Here is a 20,811-nt window from a genome sequence, read left to right as displayed (position 1 = left end):
AACTGGCCCATAAATTGAACTGAAATGATGGTACAGTATGCTGTTTGACTGCCATACAGAACGTTACATCGTCTGCAAAACTACACACAGAAAAGCTTGCTCTCTTTCATGTGACTAACATTTACAGACTGTTAAAAGCTTTACGCTGAAAGGGTTTTTTTTTTTATTAGTTTTTCTGAAAGAGGCAAGTTGTCATGTTCAATTAAAATATCACTTTTAGCATGTTCAAATACTACCGTTGAATTGACACCTGATTTTATGTTCTTTAAGCTGCATTATTAAAGCCCTGGTTTTCAATTATTTATTTCAAGTGGCTTTATTTGTCAAGGGCCCCTTTTGGCCCTCGGGCCGTATGTTGCCCATGTTTAATGTAGGGAAACTAAACTTGTTAAATGTCGTTTTCAAGCACTTGTAAAACAGCTGAACTCTAACGCACACCGAGTTACCTCCTCTGAGATCAGCACAGATCTTTGCAATGAAACGCCAAGACTGATCTTTAAAATAGATTTTATTCACCATTTTGTGATGCAACAGTTTACGATACACAGCCGACAGGACTAAGACAGTTCAATGGATTTTGGCCCTAAAGAACGAACAACAAGAACAGACACAGTTAGATAGATAGACAGAAATATATGATAGAAGGTACCAGAAGAACTGTGTTCTCGTTTCTCATGCGTTCTTTTTTTTTTTTTTTTTCGTTTTCGATGTTACAACAGCAACAACACTGCAGTTTCGTTCAGCCATAGCCTTGAACACGCTTTACTTTACTCATGTTGCTCCGAATGGAAGCGCAAATTCGTAAACGTCCTGCTGCTGGTTTGTAAGAAAACTGATGGTTTCTTTAAAGTGCTGCAACATGAGATTATGCTTGTAGGAGCTTTAGTGGGAGAATTTAAGGAGGTGATATTCTGTCATATACAGAAGAACAAAAGAAATCAAATCAAATCACAGTTTTGCCTCGAACCTTTAGCCACTTTTCCACGGCGATAGTGATGATGTATTCGACATGGGTCAGTTATTAACTGTTCTCAGTTGGTTTTCTAGACAAACAGGAAATCCACAAAGGAACAGCAGAAAAAAAAAAAAGAAAAAAAAAATCAAGTTTGCGTTAAAAACTGCATCTTTGTCTGATACACGTGCTACGTTATTTTGCCCGAATGTTTTCACAAAACAAGTATTAATGACTACGGTTTAAAACAAGAAAAAAAAATTGAGTTCTGAATGCTGATTCGGCCCTGGTTGCAGAGTCATTTTGGTGTTTTGATTCTGCTCGTCGTCCCTCAACATTGACAGAAACAGCTAAACCGCTCACATTAGGGGTCGTACGATGTCCACGGTAAACGGGGTGGTTCGACTGTTGGCACTGCACAGTGTGAAACAGCTTAAAGACGGCGTATTGTTAAAAAACGACGACAACAACAACAAGAAATGAAAGCATCGTCATGTAGCTGCAACTTCTGTCTACGCCAGAGCTCACAGTAAAAACTAACCATTCTTTTGTAGTTCAAGTTTCGATCCAAAGCTTTTTGTTTGGCAACGCTTTTAATATCAGCTGGCTCTATCATCTGTGAATACGACATGTCGAGTCACCAAACATGGATAAACAATGATTAAAATCTGAAGATAATAGTCTTCTTTCTTATCTTTTAGTACAAAACGTCTTTTTTTTTTTTTTTTTTTTCTTTCTCCCCCCCTCCTTCAAATATAAGACTGTGTAAGATTAGCAGAATACGGCAGGGCTAACTCTGGTGTATTAGAGGTACATGGACATCGATACTGACACTACGCCTGCTCTACATGCAGGCTCAGCAGTAAGACCTAATCCACTACACACGGAATGCACAACACGCCTGACAGAGGCTACATTACGCTAGCAGAAATATGACAAATTAAACCCAAGAATCGATCAAAACCCTGCCCGTCTTGGACCTACGACATAACCCCACCCACCCCCCTCGAAAGGAAAATGCAAAAAGAAACAAACGCACATACACAGTCTGATTATATGTTGTTTTTCTTTACATTACTGTACAATAGGAGGAAGAGATGAGGGGCCAGAGGAAGAGATGGTGGGATGTATGGAGTGATGGTGTAACAGCACTGGTGGTGGGGGGTGGGGGGGGGAGTAAGCTTCACGTATTACAACATGAACATACAGAACAGGCAAACAGCATGAGCTACATGCTGTCACACTTTTTACTGAACGTATTCGCTTCGGTTTTTTTCTTTTATTTTGCGTCTTTCAACATCTTAATAGTGTATGCACCAAAGTTTTACGGGAAGCAAAGCGATCAAAAGAGGGGGCGCATGGGCTTGTGTCACGCAGCACCTGGTTTTTGCTGTGCTTTGTTAAAATAAAACAGAAATCGTGTTTTCGAATGATTAGGAACAAACAATTACGAGTCAAAGAACTGACGACCCAGTACTGCTGCAGGACTCAGATTAGCTGGGGCGTCTGTCTGTAAAAAAGCTGGTTAGAAATGTGTGCTTGTTTCAGAATGCTCCCTGTGCTTGATTATATTTCAGCTCCTGTGCTGAATACTGATTTCTCTTGTTGGGTTTTTTTTTTTTTCTCCATCAAGGTTTCACATTTTTCCACCATCTCAGCCATGTGTCTCCTGGGCACTTTTTCAGCCTCCGCCACGAGCGTCAGCATTCCTCCATCTTGTGGAGTTTTGGAGCAACTGCATTTTTTGCTAAAACGTACCCATCCACTTCAGGTTTCATTGATTGTAGGGGACAATGCAGGAAAGGAATATGTGCAAAACTAGTTCGATGCTGTGCTTTAGTATATCTGAATGTGCGTCAAGTGAAATCAAAGAATATACAAATCCTTTGAGGAATGGTCCACTATTTTAGGAAGGGTGCACAGATATGGCCGTGCACCCAAAACTTCCTTCAGATGAAAATGATCCTCTTCTACATGACTGTCAGCTAAATGGTAAGCTCCAGCTTGTGTTGCTAGCTTAGCATAAAGATCAGTAGCTGGTTTAAATCATGACTCAGTCCAGCAATTCAATAATAAACTAATTATTTGTTTGTTTACAAAACTGTCAGCTGATATGAACGCAAAGTGCCAGACTTTCTTGGTTGAGCCCAGCTGCCAGGAAATGCTAAGAGGTGAACTGAGTTACCTTTGGGTTGTCGGAAACTTTCCCAGTCCTCGCTTAGCTACGTCTCTTCTGTTTTGTGCTATGCTAAGCTAACTGTAGCTGGAATGTGCTCAGATATAACATTTATGTGCTTTATGCGTGTCACTCAAGGTACAGGGGGAGGGATTAACAGACTGTATAAAAACCCCAAAATACAAAGCAAAAAAAAAAAAAAGCGCCACGTCTCACGCGATCCCCACCGAGAGGCACTTCCTCTGATGTCATCGAACCGGAAGTCGGACATTTTGGAGGTGTTGGAGGTGTAAACAAACAAGTGCCTAAAGGTGGTAGAGACCATCTAGGAGGTGTCAACAAACAACGGGTGATAAACTAGTGCAAACAGATTTGCTTGCAAGAAACACTGATTTACATAACTGCAGGTTTACCGAACACAACGTGAAACAGATGAGATCGGTGCCAGAGGAGGTGTCTTTAGTTTGCCAATCGAGCTAAACTAGAATTTCAGAAGGAGAAGACTTTACATGATATTAAAGTGTTCTTTAGGAGCCATTACTCAGCAGTTACAGCCTTCATTTATATCACTTCGGGGCTAAGGTTGCAGAGATTTAGCGTGCACACAACTAGTTTTGCCCTGCTGCTTGCACTGACAGCGGCCAGAAGTAAAGACAGATCGATTATATGGCTGACTGATTTCATCGGGCAAAATTGGCTTCTTTTAAAAAAAATAAAAAAAGAATTGGCTGTACTTAATCAACTACCAAGTAGGAAAATGAAGATGTAGCAGCAGCTGTTACAACCAGCCTGCTGTAGCACACAGTTTAGTGTTTTCAAGGCAGAATGTCATCTGCTGTCCTGATTCTTAAAGATCAGCAATCTCACATCGGTTATAAGTCAGTGCATGATGCCATATTTGATGTAAATGTCCAGGTATTTAAACATACTAGACATGATAATGCAGAGTACATAGTTACATCTCTGCACACAAAAGGCTGCCTTCAAATTGCTTTTGATTTCACGCCATGTTTCTCTCCGGTTACCTGAGCTCGGATGTCTGTTACCCATCCAGAACACATTTGGTGCTTCCAGTCCTCTGGATGACCTCGTGCTGTCTGACGTTTATGGGCCTGATGTGAATATCAAGCAGTTCCAAATATATGGGTAGGTAATCCCAGGGAAAAGATGTGAATTAGCACTCGCAACCTAACAGCGTTTCATCTTCACTCCTGATTAACTGGAGCTCTTTTGTCACTTTTATCTTTCTCTTTTGCTTCCAAGTCATCTCAGCTTTGATTTGCTTTTCTGATAATGGTGTTAGACACCAACATATTGAGTAATTTCAGTTTGTATGCAAAAGTAAGCAAACACTTCTCTGTTTATCACTCCAAGTATCTCCACAATGGCGGCCCATCCGGGACTTTCGGACTCAGATAACATCAGTGGAAACTCTCCTATTAATGGTCCCAAAGCACCTTTTTTCTACCCTCATAGATCTCTGCTACCACTGTTACTGAACAGTTTCCGGTTAAACCTTTTATATTACAGAGACCCCTTTCTTTCGCCCCACATCCTCCCAACGAAACAAATCAAGACAAGGAACGGTAAACATGGTTAATCATCAATCTACAGTATATTTTTGTACAAAATAAACACAAACTATCTTTTCTTTTAAATATTATTTACTAAGTTACTTTACAATGAGAGGTAAAAAGAAGACATCTACTGAGAGAACACTACTGTGCAGCTACATTTACACCTACGGAATTCATCGCAGAGTTTTATTCTGTTTTCATCTGGAAACGAGCAGCAACTCTCTGCCTTCTGTCACAGCTTGGCTCAGAGCTTAAAAACAAGTGTCTCTTAATACATTAACAATTCCACCGACAGTAAGAGACTGACAGCATATCAGTTTTTCAAATGCATATGTTACCAAAAACATGTGCAACACTCGACGTAACTCAACGTTTTACGGTAGCTACTAAAAGCCATTAGAGACACAAACTCTCCTTCAGAGACCACCGAGATGCATTTCACTTAAAACTAAGTATCTGGAAGACTTCAGAAGAAATGGCACTGCCATAGAAATGGAGTTGCATCCACACGTTTCACGTGCATGTGCGAATTGTTTTGACAGTGAGCAAAGTTAGGTGGTTTGAGGCCCTGCAGGAGTTCTCCCAGGCGAGGAACCGTGCAGTTTACCTTCACTTGGACCCTGAGAAATGGCTAATGGGGCCCTCTTCTGTCGAAAACAACACCATATGCGGGTGAATGCAGAGACAGGGACTTACAGTACAATTCGTTGATATTTCTCTGCTAAGTTATGGAAGTCTAAGCAGCTTCTGTGGGGAAAAAGGAAAAAAACTATCGGAGAAAATCCCACAAAAAAAAAAAATTAAAATATAATATCAACCTTAAGTGCCATTCACCTTTATGGGCATTGGTAAATATTTGTGCTCTGTATGGTTTATTAAAAAGCAGCATTAAAAAAAACAACAACAACAGGCTTAGTTTTAAGCTGAGATCAACTAAGTTTGAGGTCACTGTGTGCTGTGTGAAATACACAGAGTGTTTAAGCGTGACTCGGTGCATCCGCCTGCTATTCTCACTATACAAGGAAGCCTTGTTCCATTTTGTTGAGGATCATCAGACTTTAAATGACCAGTACTGACACGGTTTACATCCCCTCCCTTTACGCTACAGCACAACAACAACAACAGGTCTCCAGCTGCCCAGCCGCTCCTGCCATCCCAAAGAGAACCAGCGAACTGAAAACAGGAGAACGGTGCGTGTGGGTGTGTGTGTGTGTGTGCGCGCATGCAGCTTCACAATCGACTGTACCTCTAACTGCTGATGGAGATGACATTTACCGAATGTTTTACCCAAAAAAGAAAGAAAAAAAAGAAAGAAAGGAAAAATAAACCGTATTATTAAATTATGTGGAACAAATTATCAGCTCACCCACACCAACACTCTCTCTCTCTCTCTCTCACACACACACACACACACAAATCTTTTGGATGATGAGTCAGTTTCTTCTTCCTTTCAGTTTTTTTTTCTTCATTTATCTAGAGACGACACGCAGACAGATAGAAGAGGTTAGGATAGATATAATAAGCCCTTACAATATGTAAAGGTCTCCAGTGAATGGGATCTCCCCCACAGAGGACTGTGGGAAAGTGGGGTGAGGATGGAGGGAGGGGTGAGGAGAAGGGAGGAAGAGGAGGAGGAGGAAGAGGAGACGGTGGGCCGCGGTGGCCATGCCCGGTAGCGCTGATAGAGACGGGTGGCGTCTACGCGCTGGGGTTGGGGTTGTTGTGTGTGTTGGTGGAGCCGTTGCTTCCCTGGATGGTGAGGCTGATCTCATCCTTCCTCTCCTTCTCCTTCTCCTTCTCCCCTTCCTTCTGTTCCTCCTTCAGCTCCTCCTTCTCCTTTAAGGGACGGCCCTCCACAGCGTCTTCAGAGGCCATGGGGGCGTAGCGGCCTGTCCTGTGCTCCTGCAGGGCGGGGCCCCACTTTGGATGTGCTTGGCATGCGTGCTTCAACCGCTGAGATGGAGGAAGGGGACGAAAAACACAAAACATCCTTCAGTTAAACATGTTCCATAATACAAAAATCCTGAAGAAAACCTAACTTTAATCAAAGATAAGCAATCTATCCTAAGGATCCTGTCATGTACGGGGAAAAAAGTTTAAATTCAGAATGAATAAAATATAGAAAACAACAAAACAGTAAAAACTGTTCTACAATAAATGTATGATCAATCTATTTTCAAATATTTATGCTTATAATAAACTTTGCATTCATGTTTTTTAATCCAAATAATGAATCTCTTTGATTTAGTCACCAATTTAGTAAATATCTGCTCACTATACATGTTTATTTTCAAAGCTTATTCATTCATATTGTTAATTATTGTGCAGCATATTTATTGTTACTTTTTTTATCAATTTCTCCTTTAATTCTACATTATTTATTTATCTAATGTAGATTCTGCCAACTCAGAGGTGTTTCTGAACTTTTAAAGAAGTTATAAAACTTTGTGATATTCTATTTTAAAAAAAAAGAACATTTCTTGAGCTGAAAATTTTAAAACGGATCATTTAGCGCTTCAGATTGTCTTTCAAATGCAACAGTAATTCTTGTAGGAAGTCTGATTTTCAATTACGTATATTTAAGATATCCTTCACACGTGTTTATTCTAGTTTTTCTTAATCATCTGTTTTTTTTTATTTCTTTTTTCCGACAGTAGAATTGTTCTCGGAGTCTCTCTGTTGCTGCTCATCTCTTACTGCAGAGTTAGTCAAGGGCTTGAACTGATACAGCCAGAGATCACTCTGGCTCTCCAGCAAACTACCACATCCTTCAGGGGATTCTGGAGGAAAAATCTCCTCCTGAAGGGACAGGTTTGTGGCAGGTGCCTCATGTTAACTCTGTAGCTCCTGTCTGTAGATTAGATGCTCAGTAAGGACAAAAAAATGGCTCACTCAGAACATAATTAATTATTTTAACTCTGTATATTTTATTTATTGTGCCTTATTATTTAGGCATTATTTAAATTTAGATCTGTACAGTATTTTGAGCTGAATTTCAATCGGAAACTTACATACAGGACAAAATCTGTCCTCTTTGTTTGGCAGATCGTCCATTTATGTTCAGTTGAAATGTTGCAAACAGACACACTAAGTCTCTCATAAAGCTGGGTTCTGCTCTATCTTGTTTTTTATTAATATGTTAGTCAGCTATTTATGACACTTATGAAGTGCACAACCCATCAAAACAATACAACTCTACCTGGAAGTGATGAAAATGTGCAGAATTGGTGATAAACTGGGACTAGTTTGCTCACCTCCAGTAAAACTGAGGTCACTGAAAAGTTTTAGTGCATTTAAATATATCTCACATAGAAGTTTGTCATTTTCTATTACGCTACTGTGTCCTGAAATAAAATCAGTTTTGTTTTGAGTGAGATGTTTGGAGATGCGGTTGGGACTGTACCTCTCTAAAAGTGGCTCCTGGGGACTTGGAGATCTTGTACAGGGCGTAGACGGGTATGCAGATGACTGAGGACAGAGCCATGGCAAAGCCAATAGCCAGGGACCAGCCGGGATAAATGTAGTCGTTGTAAGTGATCGGTTTGTACTGGATCACTGTGAAGATCAAGATGAACTACAGGGACAAAACAAACAAAAGAAAAAAAAAAACTTTATTACCATTTTAGTTCTGTAAATTAAATCTTATAAAACCTCCTTAAGTCATCTTTTGAAGTCCAGTGCATTTTTTTAAAGACAAATGACAAAAACAGGATCTAATCCTAGCTTCTTTCTAATAACATGTACACACAATTAAATAAAATTGGACTTACATTACCAAAAAATATTTATAAGTGAGCATTAAATTCAGTCAGGATCGGTGGAATTCAAACCAACAGAAGGAAAATCCATTTTTATTCTAAAGCTGCAGATAATTAAAGATCAAAGATGGTCACTGGATCCAACAGCAGCGAGTTCAGCCACAGTTTTAACAAACACCCCGCTGGGCAGAGCATTCTTCAGTGCAGTGAAATGAAAAAGGGAACAAAAGTGCCTGAGATCTGACCACTAATCCTCAGCAATGATTTTCTTGCTCGACCCGGTGGCTTAGTGGACTAATTTGGCTGTTTGGGAAATACCATTGACAGCAGCTGCGTGTGTCCATTTCCCACTCACAAAGATTTGTTTTGAGAGGTTTATACTGCAAACAAAGCCTACAGTGGGCATAAAGGATTAGCATTAACGGCAGCAGAGATGTAGGTCAGGCCGCTAACAACTGGTCAACAACGCAAGAAAGCTCGTCAACGTCTTTGTGTCCAGCAGGGCAAAATCTCTGAACGCCTTTCAGGACATAAACATGAAACACAACAATGGGGAGTAGTAATGGCAGATGAAACCACTCTGAATGTGTGTGTGTGTGTGTGTGTGTGTGTGTGTGTGTTAACCTACAGAGATAATGACGGGAGAGATGAATCTCCAGCAGACTTTGAAGAACAAAGGAGGAGGGAAGCCCAGCATCATCTCAACATCTTTAAAATAGTTCCTGTGACCTGCGGGGTAGAGAGAAGAAGAAGAAAAACAATTCAGTTGTGTTAGTTTCCAGATCTGACTCCAAAGAACTGAAAAAAATGAAGACAAACAGGTGTTTTTTTTAACCTTTTATATCTACATTTTTGGTGTTGAACCTTTGATTGTTTTATCTGCCTGTTGATACGATGAATAAAAGATTTATACTCCTTAAAGTGTTTAGAACCTTGAGTGCAGCCGTGATTTCACACTGAGAAAAGCCCATCTTTGTGTAGACGCTCAGTAGCAGCACTTTAGCCTAATTCTGCTGCTGCGTTTGCTACAATCAGAGTCCTGACAGGTTGATGATGTTCTGCTGGAAACCTGAGGCCCGAGTTATTTTTAAACCTGTTAAACAAGGACTGCAGAACAAGGATCTGATGGGTTATATCATTATCTGATACAATAAAAGGACACAGCTCATTAAAATCTCAATGCTACTAATTTGCTTCAGTTAGATTAATGACACGAATGTAACAATACATAGATGAGAAGTCCTACCAAATTTACACATCAAACCCTTTTCTACCTTTTTTTTTCTTTCAGCGCACATACTTTCTGATGATTTCTGCATTTATCTTTATCCATACGCCAAATTGCTGCAAAATGACCCTGATATTCCATTATTACAATGCTAGAAGCTCTGTAAATACTTGAATTATATAAATATAATCACTGATTTATGAGTTACATATTACAAATACTCCTATAATGGTGTAAGATAAAATATAACAGAGTTAGAACTGGGTCAATGGTAGTAGCACAGTAAACATACATATGATGGTTCTTGACTGACTTTGTTCTTTATTTCCATATACAGTCTGACATCCTGTTGATGTCTTTAACCTTTAGCATTAAATCAGCTGATACATGATGTAATGACCTTTGCCCTTTTTAGTCATTATTCCCACTGTACAATACAATACAGTTATTAGATCAGACCAGAGGATAAATTAACAAAACCTTAAAGTAAAAGACAGGACTTTATTTTTAATTTTTTATTAATACCTCATAAATTATCACCTGCAGCCTCCTTACTAAGTGTTTGTGATCTTTTCCTGTTTAGTCCCTTCAAACAGCCTGCTTTTGTTGTCATGTTTCCGGCGGCGCTAGGATGTGTCAGGCCTTGAAACCAGCAATTAGCCTAATATACCCCTGTGGGTTTACAGATGTGCATGTTGTACAGAAGGGTCGGCCTATTCAGGCACAATCTGATAGAATAAATTACTATCTCTGTCTCGAGCACAAAGACATTTTCTTTTCAAGTTAGTTTAATGTAGGTATGCGAGAGCGCACTAAAAATAAAAGCTGCAAATAAAAGAGAAACGTTCAAAAAGTTGAAGCAAAATTGTAGTTAATGACGCAGGATAAAGTTTGGTTCTTCCCGAATGCCCTTTAGACTTCTATTCTCTGTTTTTTTTAACTTTTTCACTTATTTAGCAGCAATGTTCTGCTCTCTCTCCGCTGAATGCTTTTATTTTTCTTCAGGCGGACATTTTTAGAGACAGGAAATCAGAGAGACGCAGGTTTTGACACCCAACCGTGCTTCCGTCCTTACCGTAAACATACATGACGCAGATACACATGATGCAGGAGATGATGACCAGAGAGAAACTAGCTGCATAGTTGTCCATCAGCAGCAGCCAATAGATCCCTGCCTGTTAACAAAGAAAAGAAAACATTTAAAACATCATCGTCACGGGAGGAAACTAGTTGCGTCCAAGCAGTGACTTCTTACCCGTGTCGTTAGGGGCACCCCCAGCAGGAAACCAACTACGGCCACTGACAGAGTGATGATGGTCTTATTTCTGATAATCCAGTCAGTGCCGATCTCATCCACGATGGCCGTCACCAACGTCTCCAACAGACAGAACTAGAAGAACGGGCCGGGAAAAGGAGATATGGATTACATGAAAACTGGAGCTTAGACTGAACAAAACTGTATTTCCCTGACATGAAAAGAGCACCGCAAGAAGGGTGGCTCTAAACAGATAATTAGAGACAATCCTCCACACTGACATTTTATGCACTCAGTGATTCACTGAGACTAAAAAAAATGTCATTCAAACTTTGACATTTTAGATGGAGAATATTTTCTCCTTTGCCATGACTGGCATTTCAAACTGATTTCAGCAGCTGCATATTTATCCATTATACACCGAGTTCACTCTGCACGTCCCAGACTTTCCTTGTAGCAAGCCTTATATTTATATTAGTTTGTTTTTTTATACTTATATATATTACGGCACTCCCAGTTATGCTGAAAGATTTACATACAGTGGGATTTTAGTTAATTGTTACACAAGTGTAAAATATCTTCTAAAGCCAGCATTTTATGGCTATTCTGCCTCCTGCAGATGAAAGGAAATTGATTTTAGATGATCAGGGAAGAACAAAAATGAACAGAAAATAAAGACAAAACGGTTTTGCATTCCTGTGATAGCCAACTGCTTTAAAAACAAACTCTTTAGGCTCAATTTATGTCTGAAGCAGACAAAGTAGAAAACAAAAGCACCATTTGAGGATATTATTAAGGATGATAAAGATGCTATATGCTATAGTGACTAAATGAGGCAAATAATCCTTAGGACACAGTACCATCTGGTGGTGGTAGCATCATGGTCTGGGACTGTTTTGATAGACAATACATAAAAAGAAATACAGCTTCAGTTTTTCATTTTCAGCCAAACTACAGCTCGGGTTTTCCAACAGGATAACAGCAAACTTGGATGGATGATCAGGATGATGCAAACTAACAGAGTCTTTTGAACAGACCATAACAAACCCCGACTTCAGATGTTCTAAAAACTGCCAACAATTGTGACTTCTATCTCTGCCAACAAGTCAAACAGAGGAAGGAGTCAAAGAGCTGCGAAGAAAAACGGTCACAAGTCAGGAGTGAGGACCCTTGGGTGAAGACTCTCTCAAGCTCACGATGCTCTTCTTTTTCTTATCCGGATCATACACCAAGTGGGCAAAGTCTTCTGCTTTAGTTTTAAGCATCAAATAATGAAACAGGGTGTGAAGGCCTCAAATGAACACACTTTATTCAATAATAATTCCTTAAATAAAAAAAGAAAATAAATCATCTCTCACCTGGGTTCCTAGTCCCAGAAGGATGAGCATGAAGAAGAACAACAGTGACCAGAGCGGCGAGATTGGCAGCAGAGTGAGGGCTTCTGGGTAAGCCACGAAGGCCAGTCCCGGGCCGTGGTCGGCCACCTCCGACACAGGGACGTTCAGGTGGTGCGCCATGAAGCCCAGGATGGAGAAAATGACAAAGCCGGCGTACACACTGGTCGCACAGTTGGTGATACTGATGATGATGCTGTCCCTGTGGGTTGTAAAAAGATAGGACACCTTTTAGTGAAGTACTAAACTGTAAATTAGAGAGCAAATAACCTTAAAATATGACAAGTCATTGATATTTATGGCATTAATTTACTAAACGTTCTCAAAGGCAAGCAGCTTATACCATCTGGAGATAATTCAGAAAGCAGCTGAATTTATAACAATATTGTAAAATACTGTTTTAACCTAATCTGTTTGAATAAATGCTGCGATGTTCACTTAGACAGTTTGCAGGTACAGAATGGGAGCCACTCCTCCTTCAGCTGCAACACAAGGTCAAAGCGTGATCGACTGGATCAGCAATAGTTTGATCAAATTTTCGACATGAATTGTTCCAAAGATAAATTTGCTCCTTATGTCAGAAAAGCTCTAATGCAACGGTTTCACTCCACAAGCATGAATGAAATCTAATTTTGTCATAAAGATTTTGGGTGTCACAGAAAGGATATACTGTATGTGAGAGGGGTTTTGCTGCAAAGTTGAACCAAGTGACAGTTCAGTCCAGATTCTGAGAAGTTATTCTTCTGTTCCACAGTTTTCTCTGGCTCTACAAGCAGACTGATTGGTTAGGATTTTAATACACTGAAATAAATGCAGAAAACTGTAGAAATAGTGACATGATTATAACCTTTATTATGAATCTGACAGAACTTCCTCTCTTAGCTGGCCTAAGTTCAGTGAGCTGAAACATTAGATGTCAGAATAGTGAACATCGCTGCCCTTATTCTGACAACTTCTGCTGAAGGATATCTACAGAGCCCCATTTCATCCATCCTCTCTCCGGCACCTACTTGGACCTGACTTTGTTCACATTTATCGAGGGAATAGTGCTTTTTTTCCCCCCTTCCTCACACTTCCTGTTAGGGTTATTGCAGAGGATGCCTTTGATAACTTTGATGCCAGTCTGTTTCTCCACCCGTGGGACTCCTGCTCTGTCCTTCACTCTGTACTTCTGCATGTGCACCAATTGGTGGTGTTACAGGGAAGCAGTAGGTGTCTCTACAGGGACGGAGCTGCAGAAAACAAGCTGATTAGCACCTCCATGCAGCTGCGTGGTCAGATAGCGCTATCTCAAGCTCCCGGTTGAAAAAAAAAAAAAATTATATCTTCAACCTTCTTCTTTGGCCACCGCACGCTCCTTGGCACCTTTCACTGTCAGCATGTGGGGACAAGCTAAGGAAATAAATGACAGTTCTTCTTCCCTTTATCTTCCCTCCCTTAAATTTTAACCTTCTCCAAGGTTCATTTTGCTCACTCCCTTGTTGACCAAGCACAGCCTCTGAACACACACTGAGAAAAAAAAAAAAAAAAAAGGTTTATCTCCTACCATTTTTTCTGTCCAATTGTTTCACACCTTCCCCTTCTTATCTTAAACACTTTAAACCTTGAAATTGGCTCCTGACTTATTGAGCTAGCTGCTCTGTCTTTTGTCCATCAATATTTTGCTCTGGCTCATTAGGGAGACAATTGCATTAAGTCACACGGAGGCAATTATTGGGCTTTTTCTGTCTCCTCACAAAGAGGTTAGAAAATGGAAGCACATTTTAAAAGGCTTTACCCACATCAGTTAAATGAATAAAACTAAACCATCTCCTCACCATCTAGGCCTTTTTCCTTTGTTTTTATCATTCATAAACACTTGCACTGCAGTACTTTACACACTTCCTAAGTAAGAAGTAAAGTATGTGTTGGTTTTACAAACATCCAAAGTAATAAATCAAAACAAACAGTTCCAAATAGAGAAATGCAGATCTGCAGCTGAGCTAACAGGATGTTTTTCTTACACAATAATCCAAATAAATATAGTTTGTTATATATTTTGCTTTTAATACCTGATATTATCAAATACATTGCTTTATTCTGCTCTGCATCTGTACATTAAACTGGGGATAATATATAATGTATTTATATTATTAGCATGCAAATCAAGGATTTGCTTCAGTCCGAACAGAATCATTTGTGATTTTGACATTGCACACATTGATATTGCAACTATGATACATTTTCAATAGATCAAGTGGTCCTGTTTAAATCTGACTTTGAGAGTAGTACTTACCTGAAACAGTTGTTGTGAAACTTGTTGTAAGAAGCCATAGTGATGAGACCGCCCCAGGCACAACCCAGGGAGTAGAAGATCTGTGAGGCGGCATCTCCCCACACCTACAGAAACAAACCCAGAAGTGCAGAAATGCCGTAAAGGAAAATAAATCTTATTCCAGCTTAGCTGTTCGTACTTGGGCTCATCAGGACAGACCTTTGCATCCAGGACCTTCTGCCACTGTGGGGTCAGGTAGTATTTGATGCCATTTATGGCTCCATCCAGGGTGATGCCACGAATGAACAGAATGGTCAAAACCACATATGGGAATGTGGCTGTGAAGTACACCACCTGGACACACAATAATCACGCAAGCTGTTGAAATCAGTTTGACACAAAAGAGCCCCATATATATTTTCATTTACATTCTGTTTGTCGGTGGATTTAAGTGCCATATTGCAAATAAGTGAATTAGTGTACTTTCGTTTCTGCCGACTGACCTTTCCAGATGATTTGACGCCCCTGATGAGACAGAGGAAGACAACACACCAGGAGACGGCCAGGCATCCCAGGATAGGAAGACGGACCTCTCCAAAGTTCCCAATATCATCAGAGATGTTCAACACGTAGTGCCTGAAACAGAGTTATAGAAAAAACAGTGTTTTGATACTTTGTAGGGTCTGTTTTTCCTAGAAAAGCAAATACCCGTCTGACTTTACAGTTTATTAATTACCTAAAAGGAAGGTTTAATGTCCTCCAAAAAGGTCACTAAAACTTTACAATGGCAAACTGCCGGAAATGACTGGTGTTTGTCTTTGCATAAAAAGCAGCTAGTATTTTTAATTGTCAGTGGTAAATATCCAGATGTTACAGGTGCATTCAACAGAGAGGAGAGATCAGGCTGAAGGCAGATAAAGCTGGGAGGGATTTGAGCCAGGGAAGACCTTCAGCTTTCCCAGGGTTACCCAGAGGTAAGCTCTGCACTTCGCTTCCTAACACTTTATATCTATGTCTGAATCTGCTCTGAGCTGATCAGTGCTGATCATCAAAGAACTCTTTTAAGGCGCTCTCATGAGTAGTTTCCTTAAAAAAAAAAAAAAATCTGAACAAAACTTAACATGAAGAACCTCCTTCATGTCACTACAGATGGTGCAGTCTCAGTATATGAAAGCCGCTGCACTTCCAGTCTAATCTAGTCCAAATATTTGAACACTTTCCACAAACATGAAGCATATTTGAGTCAAGCTTGTCTAACAGGAGACGCCAATAATGACCTGTGTCGAGTATGAGCTATAGCAGCCTGAAACTGGAAGTCAAAATCCACCAAGTTAAACAACAGTGTGTCAATATGTCCACAGTCATTAATGACAACCTAAAACCTCTGCAGAGATACTGGAAGGAGTACCAAGGAGGCCACAGCACCCCCTGCTGGCTGGACGCTCTAACTGCATGAAGGAAAGGCAAATTAATTAAAAAAATGTGATTTTTGAGGATAAACAATCTATTAAAATGCTCATTTGTTGAGTATTTTCATGTAGCATGTATGATGATATGCATGCTATCCTTAAAGACATAACTATAGAGGATGTTTGTGACCAATATACAAAGTTTATTTGTACCTCATCTGGGAAGAGGGGAAGAAATTTGGATTTGTTTGCTGCACAGGCTGTTTTTGTCTCAGCGTCAGTAGTTAGGCTTTGTACAGTCTGATGCTGCATTACAAGATATTTGTTTTACAGCTACAAAGCTATTTTATATTTTAAAGCTTGCCATCTGTCTGACAGTTTTCAAAATGTGTGAAGTAAATATGTAACTTTGTAAGTTCTGTTACTTTTGTCACAGATCTGCTAGCAAAACAGGCTTTAAGTGAGAACAGGTTGCCTCAGTAAATGTGGATGTAGTTTACAAAAAGCCTGAACCTGACGGACAGTGTCTCACTGAAAGCCCATCAGGTCCTTCTAGCTCTTACTTCCAGTACTCCTCGCTGGGACTGGTCCTCTTGGTGCGGTTGACCATCTCGGACGCCCCGGCGATCAAGCTGCTGGTGACGTTCGCCAGGCTGCCGTTGAGCTGGGCGCCGCTGCCGACCACGCCGCTGCAGTCAGGCGTGTTCCAGGGGTTGTTGCAGTACGTCCACGGCAGCAGGTTTGTCATGGACATAAAGAAGTAATAGAAGGCGATGCAAATGACCACGTTGTAATAGATCCCAATGTAGGTGGACACCACCATCATGCCGTAGCCCACACCTGGAGAGGGAGTGTGGAAAAAGAGCAGAAGGTAAGAACAAAACGTGTGCAGCAAATGTCATTCCATGATGATTTTGTACACAGACTTGGTTGAAAACCTGGCGTAAATATGTTTGCCACTCACCTTTAAACATGGGGCTAATCTTCCAGACACCCAAACACCCCAGGCTGGCAAACTGACCAAAGGAAAGCTCCAGGAAGAAGAGAGGAATGCCGCAGAACACCAACATGATAAAATATGGAAGCATGAAGGCACCTGGAGGAGAGAAGAAATGAGGCACAGCTCAGACTTCCAGACAAGTCATGTTCTCAGGTGCCACGTTAGGTTTGATGTTACCGCTAAACCAATGTGATAATAAAAAAATAAAAACTGCTGCTGATGTAAAGCAGTTAGTTACTGAGTCAGACCAAACACACCCCTGCAATGTCCCAATATCAACCACCTCAGGAACCTCCCAGATGCTCCTCACCGTACACAAACTGTTGTTTTAGTGGACATCGTCAGGAACTGAGGAAAGCACTTCCTGTCGGTCTTACATGACATACAGCAGGACTTTAGCAGCTCAACTATTTGGAGTCCAGCTGGTTGTATTTTTTGTTTGACAATGGTTTTGATGAGGACTGGTCTGGAGTGCAGAAATGCCGGTTTACCACCCAGAGTCATGCCGCTGTTCTGGGCAGCGTGTGGTTAGATGTTCTCGGCTTTTAAATAGAAAAACCCTCTTTGGAAAAAAAAAAGGGTTGTCTGACTAGCAGTAAAACCTGTAATTATCAGTCAGAATTAGTGCTGAAAATGTTAAAAATGTTCCGGTTACCAGAGCCAGTTTGGACCAATTCTTTACCATGGCAGATCATTTCCTTCTGAACTTCTTGTTGTGATAATAATCTGGAAGTTTCTCTCTATATTTGGAGAACAAGGTGTCCATCACGTCCCAAATAAACTGATGTTCTGACTTATCAGTCCACAACAATATTTGCTACTTTGCTTTAGTCAGTGCTAAATCAATGCCCAAAAAATTTTAACCAGCAATGTTTTGGGGGATTTTTTTCATTTTTATTTTTTATCTAGGCTCAAGTTTTCACTTACAATACATAAAAGGTATTTCTGCATATTTTGGATAAAAGTTTCCTTACTAAAAGGATTGCTACAATTCCAAATCGTTGCCATTTCTCTGATTTACAAAAAATATACTTTGTAGATCATGAATACCACAAATTCTGAAACATTTTTAGAGTACAGAACTATTTACTAATGCAGTTTCAGACTGATCAGCCTCTGAAATGATGATTTGCTGACTGACCCTGGCCAAAGCTGTTTCGAGTGTTTATGTGTTATCGTGTGTATGTGTTTTTACTCTAATCAGAAGGTTTCAGAGATTTCAAACAGATCATTTGGGATTTATTTGCTGCAACCCACCGTGTGTCCATCATTTAGCAGAGATGTAAATTTAAAAAAAAAGGAAAAGAAGAAAAAACCTCATCTGTCTTTGGAATATCCCATGTGTGAGCAGAGAGGTCATCGAATGTCCAGCTGAGTCTGTTCAGTGACGCTGAGTGCTCTGTTTTGTTCAGGCTGAATCAGATGGTCATCCATAACCAAGATCTGTGTGTGTTCTGCTTATATGTTGCCCAAATGCAAACTGGGCCAAAGTCTTCTCAAACTCCGTGCCACGTATGAGCAAATGCATGATGGACACATGCAGAGTCAGAGCACGGGAACGCAGCTCTGCTGCACAAATAACTTTAATCCAAATATTTGCAAGGTGGACATATATAAAAAACACACTGAATCACCAAACTGGTGGCATCTTTAGCACATTTTCAAACTAAGACTATCATCTGTTTAACTAAGCTTTTAGGAGGCATCTTCCTAGGGCACAAACGGGCTGACTGCATCGGCGTGCCCTTCTGCTCGACACACATCGGCTGCACGGTGAACGCATGCTCAGCAGCGCAACAGCAGCAGCACCTGGATTCTTCCTGTTCGCCCGGACTTATTCTGACATACTCACAGTCTGATAAACAATAACGTAGCTGTGCAAAACCAGATGCCTGGAACGATGCTTTGGATTTAATTTGTTCACAGAGTTGCCACATCTGGCCTGTTTGAAGAAGCCTCTGGAAAGTAATCAGCAGCTCAAAATAGAAATCATTTGACCTCTAATGACTGCAGCCCTGATAAAAGCTATATTTGCTGCTGAAGCACTTACAGGTGAGTCATTTAGACTAATGTAATGATTGCTTATATGGTGCGTGTAAAAATACTCACAAGCTCGGGCTTTTTACAATAAAATTGCAACACAACTTGCCTGTTGCCCGTCCCTTTGTGGGTTAAAAAAAATCAATAATAAAGTTTAAAAAATTGCTCATGTATAGGTTGTAACATCTCAAATGGAAAAGAAACACTAACATCCTCACGCAACAGCTGCAACAATTACTGCCAAAAGTAATTGTCATTCTTTGACCTGAAGCACTTTATTAACGGTTTAATCTCTGTTTTAGTGCTCAACAGTACCTTCAGGGATATCTTTCTCGTTTTTGTCATTCATTAATGCCCTTTTTGCCTGGTTGGTGCATCTGGACGGTTTGTCCTTTCTCTACAAGTGTGTTTTCAGGAGCATATTTAGTCCCGTTCTGAATAATGGTTCTCTGATGGACACACATAAAGAGAAACTCGGCTTTTATCTGCACTTCCCCACAAATGTGTTTTTAATGTAATCACGGAGCTTGTAGCCTAATTCTGTGACCTTTAAAATGTCAGCACCCAATCAGGATTTAAGGATTTAAAACACAAAGAAAAGTGTCTTTATAAATGCTTTTAAATACTGCTCGGAAACTTTTTTTATTTTCCCTCCAATTTCACCTCATCAGTTTATGGAACGTAAGTAACGATTTATACCTTTTATTGCAAAACAAGTAAAACTGAAAGTGTTTTACAAAAAACACTAAATGCATCCCTTAAATAGAAGGCTGTAGTGCATGCTTGTATTTGAAGACTATTTGGCACTCTCCTAAACACATAACCACTAACAATCAGACTTGTTAGCTTTGTTTTAACCCACAGTGTTAGCTCCCGCAGGGTATTGATCTGTATTTCTGTTGTGCTGTTGAAGCCAATTAACTTGATTTCTCTGAAAGAAATCCAGAATCTCCTAAAGAAAGTGTTGCTCATTCACTTATTGATTACCAACAGGCAGGTAGGGATGAAGTTTCAGGTTACATCATCATCGGTTTCAACAAAAACGTACAGCTGTTCGACATCAGCATTAATTTCTTTTTTTTAGGCTCTGTGCAAAAAATAAAAAAAAATGGTTGAGGCAGCTCCCTTGAGCAGCTTCGAAGCAGATGTCATGTTTCTCAGATGCATGATGCCTGAGGTGGATGTTACACTTTCTTGCAATAAAAGGGTTGTCTGTTCATTTTTTAAAGTTGTGCTGTCTAATAGTTATCAGTAATAAGTATCTCAAAACGTCAAACCGGTGTGAAAGAAGGCTACATTAGCTAATGGTACACCTCTGCACCCATCTCATGGTGGACAGATCCGTTCAGCAGCATCAACACCACTGGCATATACACGGCCTGTCTATGTTCAGTGACCATACATTAGAGTAGTAACAAAAGTGTAGAGGTTTAGTATTAGCTAAAGGACGTAGTTTCATATAAGCCTGAAAATGATACAAATCTGGCACTCCTTGTCTGGATGAAGACTTTTCCCTCTTCCTCCATATTCTGTCCTATGACTGATAAGGTAATAACTACTGATAACTAATTGACAGAAGATTGCTTCAAAAATGACCAAACTATTGCTTTCCTGTACATTAAAAACCAGTTTTGGACTTAATCAGAATGCCAAACTGTGGGTTTAAACCTAACGTATATCTATTTAAATTACAGGTTGTAATGCAGCAAAACAAGAAAAACTTCCATGAATTCAATTCTCACAAAAACGTCTTAGTTTTCTTTATAAT

At 40.1% G+C, this 20,811-nt stretch overlaps 1 protein-coding gene across 4 annotated transcripts in view; it reads right to left on the bottom strand.

Annotated features, from left to right (window-relative positions):
- Positions 1-652: 652 nt before the first annotated feature.
- The window catches only part of slc6a9 (solute carrier family 6 member 9), a 71,180-nt gene continuing 51,021 nt past the window's right edge, over positions 653-20,811 (bottom strand). For 3 of the 4 annotated variants that reach the window (XM_017420875.3, XM_017420872.3, XM_017420873.3), the window contains exons 4-14: positions 16,968-17,099; positions 16,567-16,843; positions 15,098-15,230; positions 14,814-14,948; positions 14,616-14,719; positions 12,305-12,542; positions 10,947-11,081; positions 10,767-10,866; positions 9,092-9,192; positions 8,109-8,279; positions 6,404-6,658 (exon numbers count right to left, since the gene is read on the bottom strand). In XM_017420875.3, the coding sequence (XP_017276364.1) occupies positions 6,404-6,658; positions 8,109-8,279; positions 9,092-9,192; positions 10,767-10,866; positions 10,947-11,081; positions 12,305-12,542; positions 14,616-14,719; positions 14,814-14,948; positions 15,098-15,230; positions 16,567-16,843; positions 16,968-17,099 (1,781 nt within the window). Of the gene's footprint in view, positions 6,659-8,108; positions 8,280-9,091; positions 9,193-10,766; positions 10,867-10,946; positions 11,082-12,304; positions 12,543-14,615; positions 14,720-14,813; positions 14,949-15,097; positions 15,231-16,566; positions 16,844-16,967; positions 17,100-20,811 lie in introns of all 4 variants that reach the window. The other variant, XM_017420871.3, reaches the window with a different exon arrangement.

The sequence above is a fragment of the Kryptolebias marmoratus genome, linkage group LG20 (assembly GCF_001649575.2).
Source record: "Kryptolebias marmoratus isolate JLee-2015 linkage group LG20, ASM164957v2, whole genome shotgun sequence".
NCBI classification, from domain to species: domain Eukaryota; kingdom Metazoa; phylum Chordata; class Actinopteri; order Cyprinodontiformes; family Rivulidae; genus Kryptolebias; species Kryptolebias marmoratus.
The sequence above is the reverse complement of the archived record's forward strand: the minus strand, read 5'-3'. Positions and strand labels throughout refer to the sequence as shown.